General features: G+C 60.1%; 2 protein-coding genes across 4 annotated transcripts in view; both read left to right on the top strand.

Moving 5' to 3' along the window:
• The first annotated feature begins 1,683 nt into the window (after positions 1-1,683).
• SH2D5 (SH2 domain containing 5) lies at positions 1,684-7,571 on the top strand. 3 transcript variants are annotated; one of them, XM_054571445.1, is made up of 9 exons: positions 1,684-1,839; positions 2,216-2,296; positions 2,736-2,810; positions 3,852-3,998; positions 5,129-5,377; positions 5,533-5,707; positions 6,009-6,117; positions 6,550-6,709; positions 7,368-7,571. In XM_054571445.1, the coding sequence occupies exons 1-9, from the start codon at positions 1,684-1,686 to the stop codon at positions 7,569-7,571; spliced, it is 1,356 nt and encodes a 451-aa protein (XP_054427420.1). The 3 variants fall into 3 exon arrangements, with proteins under 3 accessions (XP_054427420.1, XP_054427423.1, XP_054427421.1); XM_054571448.1 differs by having other exon boundaries at positions 1,772-1,861; positions 2,213-2,296; XM_054571446.1 differs by having other exon boundaries at positions 1,775-1,861.
• Positions 7,572-11,073: 3,502 nt separating this feature from the next.
• The window catches only part of KIF17 (kinesin family member 17), a 37,503-nt gene continuing 32,820 nt past the window's right edge, over positions 11,074-15,756 (top strand). The window contains exons 1-2 of the mRNA XM_054571444.1: positions 11,074-11,304; positions 15,377-15,523. Coding sequence (XP_054427419.1) covers positions 11,074-11,304; positions 15,377-15,523 — 378 coding nt within the window. The remainder of the gene's footprint in view (positions 11,305-15,376; positions 15,524-15,756) is intronic.

Genomic DNA, 15,756 nt, shown 5'->3' with positions numbered 1-15,756 from the left:
AGCTTTTGTGCCGGTTACAAGGCTAAATTTGCTTTATTTAAACATAGAAGGAACAAGAGGTAATGGACATGATGTAGAAAATGATCAGGATCAAAAAGCACGAGGATGTGAGGGGCCAGAAAAGCAGGAAGGAGAGGGTAGAGGAGGGAGGAACCTGGAAGGCGGCAGGGGCAGCCTTTGTCCTGGTTCTTCCCCTGCCGGCGGCTCACAAAAGCACCGAAGCCTCCTTCTCCGGGACTCCTCCGGGCCGTTCGAGCGCGCCCGGGACACACCCATTGCCTGCCGGGCGCCCTGTCTGGTCCCTACGTTTTCCTGGCAGGAATCGAGGCCCTCGGGCAGGCCTTCCCTCCTGCCACGCCCTCCCAGGCTGACTAGTCCCGCAGGCGTGGCCCAGTGCGGGAAGGCCCGGAAAGTGCTCAGGCCTCACTGCCTCCCAGCTCCTTCCTGAACGTCAGGCTGTGCGTCCCGCATCCCGAGACCCTGGTCGTTGGGCATCCGCTCTGGGCCTGGCTGTCGTCCTGCTGGGTGCCCGCTCCTCCATTCCATCCTCATTGACGCCTCACACTATTCCAGGTTTGGGGAATGAGGAAACGGAGGCTCAGAGAGTTGAGGTTTGACCCAAGTCCCACAGGATTTGGCTCCAGGTTGTTCTGATCCCAAGTGCAGTGATTACAAGTAGGCTGGTGAGACGGAGCCTGCCAGGGTAGGGGACGAAGGTGGGGGTCTGTGTTGGTCCCAGAGAAAACCTGGGGGCTGATTCTTCGGGGACCCAGGCAGAGGCAGTCAGCCGTTCTTTCCCATGCTGCCTCTAGTCCACGTTCGCTGAGCACAGCTGCCATCCGGGAGCTCTCCCTGCCCTGCAAAACAGTCCAGTAAGGAGGTTTCCTCCTCTCCTCCACCAGCGGGCCTGGGAGAGGGGCTGCAGGAAGGACCAGACCCTGGGCCGGAGGGCGGGGCTCCTCAGCCCTGCTGGGCAGTGTCCACCTTCCCCACCCCCACCTCAGTGCCAGTGAGTGGTTGGGGCTTTGCGTGCAGGCTGGAGTCAGGCTAAGCTGAATAAGCCGGGGGCCCATCCAGTGCATGGGCCACCCCCCCTCCCGAGACTACAGAGCTCCTGTCCTGGAACCTGCTATGGCTCCCCACTGCCCACAGGGCAGAGCCTCAATTCTCTAGGGTGACATTTAAGGCTGACCTCAGCCTGGCTCTGGCCTGCTGCTCTGGAAGGGTCTACCGAAGGGCGCCAGCTGCTGTCACTCCTCTGTGCCTTTGCAGACTGGTCTCCCTGCTGTCACATCCCTCCTCTCTCCTCTCAGGTGTTGCTGCACCCCCCTCCACTCCCTGACTCCCTGCTCTTTGTACAAACTGGTTGTCGGCAGCCCAGCCCAGAGCACAGAGGTGTCAGTGTTTGACGCAGGGCATAGACTGCCACCCCCTCCCTTAGCTGTTTCCCCAAATCTCGCTCCTGGGGGCGGGGAAGCCTTCCTAGCTGCACTCAGCCCCCAACCTGCATTTCACATCCTCCTCTCTCTCCACCACCATCTAGCATGTTCCATGCCTCACTTACTGAATGTCTTTCTCCCCCACGAGAATGTTGGCTTCATGGGGGCAGGAGGGAGCTTGTCATTTTGTTCAGGGCTCTGTGTCCCCTGTGTCCCCAGTGCCTAGGACACTGTCTGGCATCTGATGGGAGCACCGTGGCTCGACTGCCAGGGAACCAACCCTTGTCCCTCACCCTCTGCAGCCTCCTCTCCTGAGGGGCTTCAGGCTGGGGGCCATGCAGAAAGCGGGGGCAAGGGGCCGGAGGGCCTCCGACTGCGGCCCTGCCCCTCACCGGCCCAGGTGCATCACCAAGTTTGCCCAGGTGGGTGGCGCCGCCAACAGGTGTGCTGTGGTGGGCGGGGACTGGGTAGCAGGTCTGGGGGTGGGGAGGAGCTGTGGGGAGGACCTGTCTCTGCATCTTCCCTCCCTGACCCAGGCTCTGGAATGTGTGTGTGCACAGATAAGGGGGCGGGGCCTCAGGGGGCTGAGTGGCGCGACCAAGGCCATGGGCTGGGAGAGTGGCAGAGCCTGGACTCAGAGCGCAGTGCTCTGCCACTGCCCACAGACTACCCAACAGATGGAGTGTGTGTGTGAAGGGGAATTTGGAGGGTGGGGGTCAGGAGCCATGAGCTTGACTCCCCTGCCTCCCTCCCACCCTCACCCCGCCCCCAAGCAGTATGTGGGCTCCTTCTCCGTGGATGACCTGGACACCCAGGAGAGTGTGTGGCTGGTGCAACAGCAGCTGTGGGCACTGAAGGTAGGTGAGCTGGGGAGGGCCTTGCCCTGGCGGGGATCCCAGCCTCGATCCCTGAGACCATCTGATCCACCCCAGCCTCCAGTCACAGAGAGGGAGCAAATAAGGCCCAGGGCGGGGCCGGACCAAAGCCCTTCTGTGCGGTGGGCCCCGCCAGCACCACACCCAGGCTCCAGGAGCCGGTCCCTTCTGCCCAGAGCCTCTCTTCCCTCAGGAAGTTGTGACCTGTGCCCTACAGGGGGAACCCACGGGTGGGAGATGTGGGGGGTGGTCTGCCAGGAGTCGTTCATACTTCCCTGGCTCCTGGGGATCCACTGCCCAGGGCTCAGTTCCCTAGCAGGTGGGGGTACTCGGCTGACCAGCCCGTAGTAACTGGTGCTGAGGCTGGGCAGGGCAGGGCCTGGGAGGTAATGCCTGCCCCCCACCAACTCTCTCCCCCCAGGACTGTCCCCGACGCCGGGCCGTCATCCTGAAATTCAGCCTTCAGGGCCTCAAGATCTACAGCGGGGAGGGTGAGGTAGGAGCCCGTGTGGGTGCAGGTGAGGACTGGACGGGACAGGCGTCCTAGTCCCGCAGGACGTGCTGCCTCCACCCAGGCCCGGCACTGCCCCTCGAGCCTCCCAGCTTGCCGGCCTGCCCATGGCCTTTGGAGCCCTGTCTCCAAGGAGCCTCCCCTTGGGCAAGCTCGGCAGGCAAGTTTCTCATCTATCTCAGCCCCCGCATCCCAGTCCTCCAAAACCTCCTCCAGGCACCACCTTCTGGCAGAGCAACAGGGCCGTCCAGCCCCGTGATGATTCTGCGGTCCCTGGCCCCTGCGTAGGCCCACCCAGCATTGGCCGGCGGGCTGTGGCCAGCCTCTCACGGCCATGGAAAGGGGGCGCCGGCCTCGCTGCGCATCCCTTCCTCCTGGCGCAAGCCAGCGTTTGTTGAAGACTATCTGCATGCAAAGCAGTACACGTCACACAACTGGGCGCCACTTACCTAAGACCGGTGCAAATGGCGTCCCAGAGCCATGTGTTGAGAGGGCCCTGGGGTCAGGTCCCATGCCACTTGTCCGAGGACTCACTGACCCCACCGGCAGCCCCATCACAGGGGAATTGCCACACCTAATGCCATTCACAAAAAGGGCTCAGAGAGCTACATGCCCCTGCCCAAGACATACAGAAAAAGGCTGAGGGGCAGAGTCAAGATCCAAGTCCCGGCCACCCCTGACCACCCAGTGACCAGGAGTGCCTCCCCCGGGCCTGCTGCCGCTGCCTGCTGTGACCCCGCAGGCTGAGAGCGCTCTGCCTTCGGTTCAAGGGCGCGACTGTGGTGATCCCAACCCATAGGCTGGCAGTGGGGATCGGAGATCAAGCCCGGTGGCCGTGGGAAGGATGAGGGGTTCAGTTCAAAGTGGGGTTCGGGCAGGACTGGAAGGAGGGAAGCGTTCTTCACCCCCGGAGCTGGGCGCGCCCCACACTGGGCACGCAGGCTGGGGAGCAGGCCTGGGAAGCCCTCAGGGCCGTGCAGCTGTAGGCCTGGCGGGGGTCTGACAGAGGCCGCTGTGCCGCCCCAGGTGCTCCTGATGGCGCATGCCCTGAGGCGCATACTCTACTCCACCTGGTGCCCCGCCGACTGCCAGTTTGCCTTTGTGGCCCGAAACCCCCAGAGCCCTGCCAGCAAGCTCTTCTGTCACCTTTTTGTGGGCAGCCAGCCTGGAGAGGTACCTGGGGCTCAGGTGGGCGGGCCAGCACTGGGGCTGGGGTGCGGGGCTGCTGTGCATCAGCATGGGGTTCACCCCTTGGGACACAGGCTCCTTCTGGGGCTCTGCCCCCTGAGGACTCAAAAGCAAGCCAGGGGCTTCAGTGTGCTGTGAGGACGAGGCCATGCCCTTGGAGATTGGAGGGACACCCTGCCGCACCTCTGCTCCTCCTGTTCTCTCTTCCTGGAATGCCCTTCACCTTCTCATTCTGGCAAGTTCCAGATTGCCCTTTAAGGCTCAGCCCATGTGTCTGCGAAGCCCACTTTGACTCCTAGACTGCCCTTTCCTTTGGGGGTCCTGTGACGTGAACCACACTCTGCCGTCGTTAGGTCTGTCCCTAATTACAGACACTGGAGTTCTTTGAGAGTAGAGACCGGGGCTGGGTTCCAGTCCTTGGCCGCATGGAGTGAGCGGTTGGGCAGGCAGATCCTGGAACTCAAAGCCAATGTGACACCGTGAACAACTGTTTAGCAAGTAGAGGCTGGGTTGGGGTCCCTCCCACAGCCAGCAGTAGCTGTCACCCCTGTATGTCAAGCCCCAGGCTGGCTTTTGGAGTGACAGGCAACTGAGACATGGCCCTCGATCTTCCGGAGCTCACGGTTCCAATATGTTGGAATGATGTATGCGGTGGGTCGCATGCTGGGCCTATGCCGGGGAATTTTTGCTCCATTTCATTAAAGGAGCAGAGGGAGGTGGAGATGAGGAGACTGAGGGCAGAGTCTCCATGTTCTGCCCAGGGTCACACAGCAGCTCCTAAGTAACAGAGCCAGGATTGGATCCCAGGTTCTGTGGCTCCAGGGCCGGGTTCTCAGCCACTCCTCTAAGAGGGCACTGACCCCGCGCGCCCAGGGACAGCAGTGCATTTAGCCTGGCTATTCCCGGCTCCGGGCATGGCTCCTGGAACAGAGTGGGTGCTTGGGTGGAGAAGGCTGCGTGGTGGTGAGGTTCTGAGGGATAAGTAGGAGTTTTCCCTCTTACCGGGAAGAGCATCCCAGGCCAAGGGGCAGCCTGCCCCCATGTGGCCTGGGCTGATGCCTAAGACGTTCCCCAGGAGACCTCCCTCAACTGAGCCCCCTCCCTCCCCTTCCTAGGTCCAGATCCTGCACCTGCTGCTCTGCCGCTCCTTCCAGCTTGCTTACCTCTTGCAGCACCCTGCGGAGCGGGCACAGTCTGACCCCTGTCTGGGGCCCACAGGGGACGTGCCCCTGAAGTCACTGTCCGGTTCTGGGGCGCGCCCTGGTCCAGCACAGGAGCCCTTCGGCCGTGATCAGCTCTCAGAGAACGTTCACGCACTGGTCTCCTTCCGGCGGCTGCCAGCAGAGGGGCCCGTGGGCAGCGGGGTACGCAGCACCCAATCCCAGCCAGGGAGTGGGCAGTGGACAGGGACCTGGGTGAGGGTTACATGGGGGTTACATGTGGGAAGGGAAGGCTTCACCTGACCTCGCATGGCTAGGCCTTATCTGCCTGCCCCTCTGGGCCCTTCTTGGCGCCCTAGAAGGAGCTACCATTGTTGGAAGGCCGTGGGGGTGCCCGCCATGTCCGCCTTGGAAATCCCTACTGCTCCCCGACTCTGGTGCGCAAGAAGGCGATCCGCAGCAAAGTGATCCGCTCCGGGGCCTACCGGGGCTGCACCTACGAGACCCAGCTGCAGCTGTCGGCCTGCGAGGCCTGTGAGTAGCAAGAGCGCCCGCCCCATGCGTGCCTGCCCCGCTTGCACCCGTGTGGACGGACAGGTGGACCTGAGTGCCTGATTCCACAAGGCCGTGAGTGGACGTGTCTCAGGTCCACATGAGTGAGTGTGTGTCCAGGTCTGCGTGCCGGGCCTGGCATAGGTGATTGTAGAGCTGTGGACGCGCTTTAACTGGTGAGCGGATGTGAGTGGGGGTGTGCTTGTGTGGATGTATCTTTTGGGGGCTGGCTGGTCAGAATGAGACAGCCTTGCTGCCTCTGACCCCTGGGTGGTCTCCATAGTTCCTGCTGCGTGGGAGAAGTGGCCCCAGGGTCCTGGTGGCTCCGCGTGCCTGGTGGAGAGCGACGGCAGCCTGACGGAGAACATCTGGGCCTTTGCTGGCATCTCCAGGTAGGAGGGGCTGCCTGGCCCGGCTGAAAGCCCGTTCCCTTGGGGCGAGCGGAGAAATAGGCTCTGCACCGACCCCCCTCCCCCGGCAACCCTGCCCTTTGGGTGGCAAACCCAGGCAAATCCATCATCTCAGGGCTGTGGAGAAGATCAACTGAGGTAATTCAGTTGAGTAGAGACCTCTGCACCCAGCACGCAGATCCCTAAATGTCAGGCCTTTAAAATTCTCCTGGTTGGGTCTTGAAGTTGTCCACTAAGGACCCCCTAGAAACCTTTCAGAAGGAAGCCTAAAAGCTTCCTGTCGTTGGGGCCCTCCTCCGGGACAGGCACTGTGTTCAGGGTGCTGTGGGCCGTCCTGCCGATGGCACTGGGAACAGCCTGAAGCTGGCTCCAGACTGGAGGTCCCGCCTTCAGCCTCTCCCTCCGCCCTCCCAGGCCCAGTGCCCTCGCCCTGCTGCGGAGAGACGTGCTTGGGGCCTTCCTGCTGTGGCCGGAGCCCGGTGCCAGTGGCCAGTGGTGCCTGTCAGTGCGGACGCTGTGCGGCATCGTGCCCTACCAAGTCTTCCGGAACCACCTGGGCCGCTACAGCGTGGAGGTAAAGAGTGCGGACCATCGCCCTGCCCCTTGCCCTCAGGCCCCTCCCCTTGTAAGTCCAGTCCCTCACTGGCTCTCGGTTCCCACCCCTTCACTCCATGCGGCACCATTGTCATTGTCCCCGCTGGCCCCCCACCCCAGCTGGGCCACTCAACCTCACTGCTACCTATGGGCTCCACCTAAGGGGCTCCCTCTCCGGAGGCTTTCAGAGGGTACCACTAGCAGAGTCTGGGGCTCGCGTCATGCCTCCCATTTCCATAGGAACCCCAGCTTTTAAAAGCCTGCTTTCCCACGCCCTTGCAGCATGTCTTAGCAGAGGAGGAAGCTGACTCAGAGGGTAGGGGCTTGCTGAAGCGCATACGGCCTCTGAGGCTCCCGGTCTGGAGTCTTGGCGGATCACAGGTTTCCAGGTCTGGGATGGGCGGGCAGGGGCCTTTTTAAAAGTGTGCCCTCACCTCCGTGCTAAGTGCCTCAGTCCTGTCCAAGCTGGGAGGGAAGAAAGGAAATGGTGCCTGTCCCTGCTGTGAGTAGTACGGCGACCCCCCTGAGCTCAAGTTTCCTCCTCTCTCAATGGGGCAGGATCCCATGCGAGGGGGTGGTTGGCGCCCGGCACCATGCATGGGGAGGGGATGCTGGGCTGAAGCCCCTTCCTCCCCCAGCACCTGCCAGCTGAGTTCCCCAGCCTGGAGGCCCTGGTGGAGCATCACGCCGGGACTGAGCGCAGCCTCTTCTGCTCCCTCGACATGGGCCGCCTGAACCCCGGCTATGAGGAGCAAGACTGCAGGCCCGAGGGCAGGCCTTCTCGGACGCTCCGGCCCCTTAGCCACGCCAAGTCTGAGGCCGAACTGCAGGGCCTGGGCTAGGAGGCCAGCCCCACACCGACAGGCCTGTGTCACTCCGGCCCCGGGGCGCCAGCAAGCCACGCTGCCCTTCCTCCACCCCGCTGGTCACCAGTTCCCTCCAGCCACTCTGTCCCTTGGACCAGCCTTCTATCACTTCACTGATTGTGCGGTGGGGCCCAGTGGCTGGGGATTGCCGATGGCTTCTCATGTGACGTGTGGCCCCTGGGATTACAGGGAGGGCAGGCAGCTCCCCAGGCTTCCCTGGACTTGCTGGGCGACTTTGGCTGTTTTGTGCTCTCTGGGCTTCACCGGCTCTTTCTGGGGTGGGTGGGAAGGTTTACTCACAAGGGAGGTGTAGCCCTTTTGAGGAGGCCGGGCCCTGCCTGACTGGGAGTCTCCAGAGAGCTCCTGACCGAGGCAGCCAGGCGCTGAGGGAGAGGTGGGGGGGGCAGGGGAAGCTCCGGCCTCGGGCCAAGGCCTGGGGGTGAGCCACCCCGGGGAGAGACACGGCGATGACCCTGGAGGCTGTGGGCTACACCGGGCTGCCTGTTTCATGAGCCATCGGCGGTTGAGGGAGTCCCCTTGAGTTCTGAGGAGTGGGGGTTAGGAGAGTGAAGGAAGGCAGGGTGGACAAAGAGCGGTGTCACCCAAAGCCCACGTGTGGGGTGGACACCCGTGTGCAGAGAGGGGCGTGAACCCTCAGATGGGGCAAGGAATCTCAGTGCGTTGCTTGGGAAGGCTGGTCTGTTGCTACTCAAGCTACAGGGTTGTGATTCCTGCTGACTGGGAAAGGCTTTGCGCCTCTCCCGCTCCCTGACGTGCCCGAGAACCACCAACACGCACACACGCATTGCATTTCCCTTTGCTGTTTGACTGGGAGGGGCTCGTAGTGAGCCATGGGCTTTGAGGGGTGACCAGGGCCCTGCCCAGCCCAGCTTGCAGGATGCAGTCTAGGTTTGGTGGCCACCTGGGAAGCCACCAGATGCTGACATCACCCTTAACGTGGTGCTGACCAGGACTGTCAGGAGCCACCTCGCCGCCTTAGGCCAGCTCCACTGGGGATGGGGTCAGAGCAAGGCTTCCAACGTTAGAACTGACGTGGGCCCTGCCCACAGGCGCTTGGCCTCAGGGGGCGGCGGGCGGGGGGAGCCCACAGCAATGGCTGGTCTAAGGCACTGGGCCTGCGCTGGCTGGCAGAGCTGGCTGTCCATCCCCCTTTATGTCAGCTTGACAGACACAAAGCTACCGAGTGAGGGAACAAGTTCGCTTTCGGATGAACTGTTTCTGGGGCAGAAGTAGTCATGAGTCTGGGGGCTGCCCTCTCCCCTTCCTGGGAGGGGGGATGTGACTGTTCAGTGCCTTGAAAGTAAGACTTCTGGCTCCCGGAAGGAAGGTGGCGGCCCCAACAGAAGAGAAAGGGAGGCCCTTTGGAATCTGGTGTTCCCAGCTTATGGTCCACACCCAAGACATGGTCTTGGCTAAAGACCCCGTCATTCTTGTCAAAGGGGGTGGGAGTAAGCTGTCCTCTGGGGGCTCATTTCACCGGCACTATAGCGCTGATTCTGCACTGAATGCAAATGGGAACCCAGGGCTCCCTTTATGGCCATTTCTAGCAGAACCCGTCTGCGTGGGCCAAGTCCTGGTCCCCAACGGGAGTGCCCAGGCCCTCCGTTTCCCTGGGAAGGAGGCGGTTTGCTGCATCACAGCGCTGGAGCGGCGTATTTAAGAGGGCCTGGAAACTGGCCCAGGCTTAGGCCAAAGCTTGCCTCTCAGACAGATGTGTTTTATTGTGCAGATTATTTGTGTCAGGGGTGTTCCCGAAGCACTGTAATGTTCCTCCACACACATTTATTGTTCACGTGGTACAAACAGGGCAAGGTTTTTTGACCGGTGTGTACAGACACTTTAATGTCAATTATAGATCATTCTCTTCGTTCCAACCAGCACCACCTGGGTAGCCCAGTCTTCCTTACTGTACGTACTTGAAATAAAATGCATTTCTTTGGATTGTCTAGTACAGATTTTTTCTTTGAAAGGTGAGGTCTTTGTCCAGTTTTCTTGATTTGTTTTTGTTTGCCAACATACCTTCAGATAGTGCTGAGTGTCAAACCAGACAGGACCTGTCCTCAGGCACACGTGTCCCTAAGGAATCAGTATTTTCAAATCATCTCTCCTGCTTAAAACTTCCAGTGGCTATTTCCTAAGGAAAAAGACTCAAGTCCTCTGCTCTGGCACCTTGGGCTTTCCTTCTGCTCCTGCAGCATGCCACAGGACCTTTGCACAGCCGGGCCGGGTCTCCTTGTTCTCCCCACTTTTTGCCTCGTTAACTCCTCAACCTTAGTATCTCTTCGTATGCTACCGCTCTCGGGAAACCTGCTGTCCTCCCCCCGGGGAGGGGTAGTAAGGTCCCCTTGTTGGATGTTCCCTAGACCTCGCCCTTCGGTTTGTAATTACTAGTTCATTTATGGGATTTTTGCTCGTGGGAGATTTGTCTTTGATGTCAGTCTCCCCGCTAGATTGGACCACGGGCTCCAGGTGCGCAGGGACTGGGCTGTCTTCCAGCGCCTATCAAAACGCCTGGCAGGTAGTGTTTCTGCACAAAGTGGAAACTAGAGGAGGCCGTCCTGGCGGGAGGGACCTGTGCTGAGCCTGCAGAGATAGGCCAGGCAGTGTCTGAAGCTAATAAAGACTTTGGCTCTCAAAGTTGTTTTTGTTTCTTAATTTCGTGTCTCAGAAAAAAGGAGGGGCAGCGTTAGAAGAAAGCTTTGGTCTTTCCCAGGACCGGTGACACGCTCCCCGGAGTCAGTACAGGGGTGTGAAGAAAAGCAAGGTCCTGCTTGCCTTTCTCACTAGGTCTCTAACCCCCGGGCGAGGCCCCCCGCTCTGGTATCTGCCTCAGAGGTGGAGTCAGGCCTGACCTCCCCGTCCTAGCTGGGCCCCCTCAGGCAAATTGCTTAACCTCTCTGAACAGGGACAGTGAATATCCGAGGCGACAAGGGGCGCGAAGCGCCTGGTACCGCAGATCCACGCTCCACCAAAGCCAGTGCGGGTCCTGCGTGAAGGCAGCCCACGCGCGCAGGCTGCTGTCGGCGCGGAGAACGCGCGGACGCTCTCGGGCGCCGCCACCTGTGACGCCACGGCGTTGCTCAGCAACCGCGAACGCCACGGTGCGAGAGGGCGGCTGGGGGCTCGGGTCCTACAGCGTCGCCTGCAGCGCGTATCCCCCTCATCCCCGACTCCGGCCGGGCCTCAGGGAAGGGCGAGCCCGGGCGCGAGAGGAGGCGGCGGCCTGGCTCCGGTCCTTCGACTCCCCGGCCGCCCCCTTCCTCCTCTCGGAGCGCCCCGGTAGACCTTCTTCCCCCGCCCCAGTCCCGCCGCCGCAGCCCCGCCCCTGCCCCGCCCCCTGCGCCTGGCTCTCGCTGTGTCCCCTGGTCGCGCAGCCAGGGGTCCCCTGCCTGGCGGTCGAGTGTCCCGGCCACGGCGTCCACGTCGGGCCGCGCCCCCGGGGCCCCTTCCGCGCGCTATGGCGTCCGAGTCGGTGAAGGTGGTGGTGCGCTGCCGCCCCATGAACCAGCGGGAGCGGGAGCTGAACTGCCAGCCCGTGGTGACGGTAGACTCCGCGCGCGGCCAGTGCTTCATCCAGAACCCCGGCGCCGCCGGCGAGCCCCCCAAGCAGTTCACCTTCGACGGCGCCTACTACATGGACCACTTCACCGAGCAGATCTACAACGAGATCGCCTACCCGCTGGTGGAGGTGAGGGCGCCCGGGAGGCCGCCGCCTCTGCGGACCGGCGGGGATGGACGTGGGGCCGCCCCGAGGGGCCCTGAGGGACAGCACTGCCCCCGAGCCGGCCCGAGGGCCCTTCTGGAGACGCGCAGGTGGACGCCAGCAGGTTGGTCTGAAGATTTCTGTGCAGGCGGGAGAGAGCAGGAACGGCCCGCCAGGTCTGCGTCCAGGTCTCCACTGCTCTCCCCACCCCCACCCCGTGCCAAGGCGGTCCCCACCCCCAGCCCTCACAGCCCCCGCCCCCAAGAACTCCAGCCCCGAGACCACGGGCCCTCCCCACATCATCTGAGAGCTTCAGGACTTCTCAAAACGCTCCAGCCCCTTCCCTCAGCCTCCTCCTTCCCTCCCAGGAGTCCGGGATTCCCTCCCCTTCCACTCCCTCCGCTCCCCCTCCTTTCTCTCCCCCTCTCCCTTCCCCCTCCATCTTCCCCTCCCCTTCCTTCCCGCCCCCCTCCCAGGCCTCGGCCACTGTTTTTTCCCCCTGAGCACACAGAGCCTTCTCCCTCATCCTCCTCGGGCTTCCTGAGAGGCAGTGCTGGTACAAGCCTAGGGGGGCAGGTGGGGAATCCCACTAGTTCCCTGCTTTCGCGTGTTTGAGCTTCAAAACAGGAGAGACACTCAGGTTTCACAGATGGGAAGACTGAGGCCGGCAGGGAGGAGCCTCTGGCAGAGGTGCGGCCAGAGCCCCTGCCGCCCCTCTGCTGGGCCAGGGCCCTTTCCTGTCCACCACCATCTCCCCAGCTTCCAGCCAATGCCTGCTTAAATGAGATGTCACAGGTGGTCCCAGGAAAAAAAGGAAAAGTTTGGGAAATGCTGCATACACTCTCCCTGGCTTGAAGAAACCAGTGTCACTTATTTAACCCAGCGTTTCCAAAGTAGATTTGAGCCGGGAACCTCTTTGTTTTGCCTGGCAGGCCATTTAACACCCCAGAACACCAACTTTGGCTGCCCCATCTCTTCCTCCAAGATAGTCAAGGCCTGCAGCAAGCTGAAGTGCTCCTTCACGTGGTTCCGTGGATATATGGAGCTGGAGTCATCATTCCTGATGGGGAAACTGAGGCCTGGAGCGTTACTGAGCAAACGAGGGGTGGTTTCAATTCCTAGCATAGTGCCTGCGGTCCGTGCTCCATCTAGCCGCCTGCCATTAAGTGAGCAGCATGCAAGGCATACACAAAGCACAGTGCAGGTGGCTTTGAGCCAGCAGCACCGGCACCGGCAGGCACCGTTAGGGCCGACTGGCTTCGTGCCTGCCCTGCTGAGCTCCGACTGGCTCCCAGCACTCTCCAGGGGCTCTGACCAGCTGAGGGGCCTGCAGCCCAGAGACCTTCCTTTCAGGTCCTAGTGCACTGAGATTTCCGGGAGTTCTAACTGCCCCTCTCTGCCCTTTCCTTTCGTTTTCTTCTCCGACCCTTGAATCTAGGCTCTGTTCCTGATCTTCTCTGTCCCTGGGTGTCCTCTTGGACTCTCCACCCCAGACCTACCCTTCAGCCAACTCCGCGTGTCCTACCGAGAGCTCCTCCGGTCCACGCCTGGCCTGCTGGGCCCTTTCCCAGCTGTTGGCCTTGCCACCTCCCCCTGCTCCCTCCTCCACACCCACAGCCTTAGAGTCGCCTCTGATGGCCCACCTAGGGGCCAGGTACCATGTCTTCTATCATGTCTGGGCTGAGAATGGTGCGCCAGGATTCCATGCGCTAGAAGCCGTGGAATTCGACCTCTGGAGGGGACATGGAGCTGTTCAGTTTGGAGGGGGAAGAATGGGGACGTGAGGCAATTTAAGTTCGATGCTTTTCATTTCAATTTCAATAGTTATGTGTTGAATGTGAAGTAGAAGAATATTTAGCACATCCAACCTGTAATGCAGTTTCATGGGCATTATTGCTGAGGATGACACCAGGTTAAAGACTCAAGTAACAGTTGATTTCATGAAGAATCACTTCGTAAATAACGGTATGGGAGATGACGTGGCAGGACCCGGGAGCAGGGCAGAGTGGCTGATATTGAGGACTTGCTCCATGTGCGAGCTTGTCCCTGGCGGGTCTGGAGGTATCCGTGGATGGGTGAAACTTTTTTGAAATTTTATGTTTTGCCTTAAAAATGCGTGTAACATTGTTTTCCACGTCACTCCGGAGCAGCGCTGTGCTGCGGAAGTCTCTGCAGTGGCTAAAGTGTTCTGTGTTTGGGCTGTCCAGTCAAGGACCCGCAGGACACAGCGGGACGGGGCTAGTGCTGCCACAGAACGGACTTCGAATTTTATTTAATTTTAAATAAGTTACATTTCAATAAGCACATGTGGCTAGTGGCTCTAGAGCTTTCCAATACAACTATAATGTGAGCCACGTACATAAGTTAAATTTTTCTAGTAGCCACATTTTAAAAAGTATAATTAATTTTAATAATAGTTTATTTAATCCATCATACCTAACACATTATCATTTCAATAAAACGTAATAGATGTTATTATAATACCCATTAGTGAGCCGCTTTACATTCTTCACATGAAGTCTTTGAAATTTGGTCTGTTTTACATTTATAGCGCATCTCAATTCAGATGTTGAAGTGCCGCTAGGCAAAATGAAATGAAGCGCAAAACAAGTTGTGTTGAATGAAAAATATTCTATGCTGCTTCAGTTTTTAAGTGTAAAGTAATTAAACTAAACCAAAATAAATTCAGTTTCCCAGTGGCACCAGGCGCCTTTCTGGTGGCTAGTAAGTAGCTGCCCTATGGATGGCGCAGTGATACTTATTTTCTGTCGACTCTTCTCTGGTTTTGGGTGACACTAGTCCTCTGGGTGCTCAACCATGTTGTTCCTGGGACTTCGTGTGCCCCTGGTTCTGGGAAGCCCAGCCGCGGCCCCTGGCTGGGGGATGGGTGCGTGGCCCGCGGCCCCCGAGGGGCTGCAGGAGCGCACCCACAGTCGGTTCCTCGGACAAGGGAGAGGCGCTTGCCCTGCGCTGCCCACTACAGTGAGGCTTCCCTCAAAGGACCTGTGGATCGTGACTTCCGCCTTCCTTCACCAGCAGTGCCTGGGGTTCCGGAGCCCCATGTTGGTCTGTCTACAGGAGGGAGCCAGGTGTAGGTGCCATGTGGGCCCACAGGGCCTGGGAGCAGCCCTCTGGGCCCATGTTCTGACACTGGGTTCCCCACCTCATGCTAAGTTCCCGAATTTGTGTCTTCATGTGTGAGGGCGGGGGCTGGGCGCTGGCCTCATTCACCGCTCTGTCCCCTGCCAGAGCACGGTGACGGCACAGGGAAGACAGTAACTACGGGGATGGAGAAGTGCATCCGTGAACGAAGAATGACTTCAGGGAGCCTCCCTGTTGGCCCCCCTCCTTCCTTCCCGGCTTCATCTTCCGTCCCCCTTGCCCCAGCCCCTCACCTCTCTGTCTTTGCTCAAGCTGTCCCCTCAGCCTGGAATGCCTTCCTCTTCTGTCACTTATCAAAATCCAAACAACTCTTTCAGTTCCCACAATTCTACCTACCCAGGAGGCTGTGCCAGGCTCCCCGCTTCCCCCTCCTTGTCTGAGGCCCAAAGTTCCCACTTCACACACGCCTCCACTTGCCTTGTATGGGAACCACTCCCCCACGGACCCAGGCAGACACTTGGTGAGCGCGGCTGCACGCCAGCACCCCACGTGCCGCCAGCACCCCACGTGCCGAGTGCATGCAGGAGTTCTCAGTAAACCTCGCAACAGCCTCGGGGGAGGTGCTGCTCTGACCCTTTTTCAGAGGAACCTGCAGCTCCCTGTGCCTGGGTAAGAACCATCTGCAGGCACACAGTCAATAAAGGGTAGAGACTGATTTGAACGCAGAGGGCACACGCTCTTAACTGCACACGGGGACAGTAGGCGGGGAACTTTTTGAGGACAGAGCTGCTACTCATCTCTACTGCCGGCCCGCAGCCCAGGGTCAGCGTGGTGGGAGACCCAGCAGGGACCCAGTGTCTGCCAGCCAGGATTGCAGCCCCACAGCCCGGGGCCTGGCCCTGCGCCTGGCTGTGCTGAGTCAGCTGAGCACTGGGGTTTTGGTCCTCCCGTCCAGGGCGTCACTGAGGGCTATAACGGCACCATCTTTGCCTACGGCCAGACGGGCAGCGGGAAGTCCTTCACCATGCAGGGCCTGCCGGACCCACCCTCGCAGAGAGGCATCATCCCCAGGGCCTTCGAGCACGTTTTTGAGAGCGTCCAGGTATGGGCCTCAAGGAGGTAAGGGGCGGGGTGGGGCCCCACAGGCCCCCCAGCGTTACCACAAACGGCCCCAGGGCACTTCCGACCTGGGATGTAGTGGGAGCCTGAGAAGGTGACGGAGAAGGATTCAAAACTGAGAAAAGGATCCCTCGCAGTTCCACATTTTTCTCCTGCCATTTCTGGATTTTAACATTTGATTTAGCATTTCACATGGATACGATGACCTCGAGAAGT

Source organism: Pteronotus mesoamericanus, unplaced genomic scaffold (assembly GCF_021234165.1).
Source record: "Pteronotus mesoamericanus isolate MK-2021 breed Mesoamerican mustached bat unplaced genomic scaffold, CSHL_Meso_final contig_221, whole genome shotgun sequence".
NCBI classification, from domain to species: Eukaryota; Metazoa; Chordata; class Mammalia; order Chiroptera; family Mormoopidae; genus Pteronotus; species Pteronotus mesoamericanus.
The sequence above is the reverse complement of the archived record's forward strand: the minus strand, read 5'-3'. Positions and strand labels throughout refer to the sequence as shown.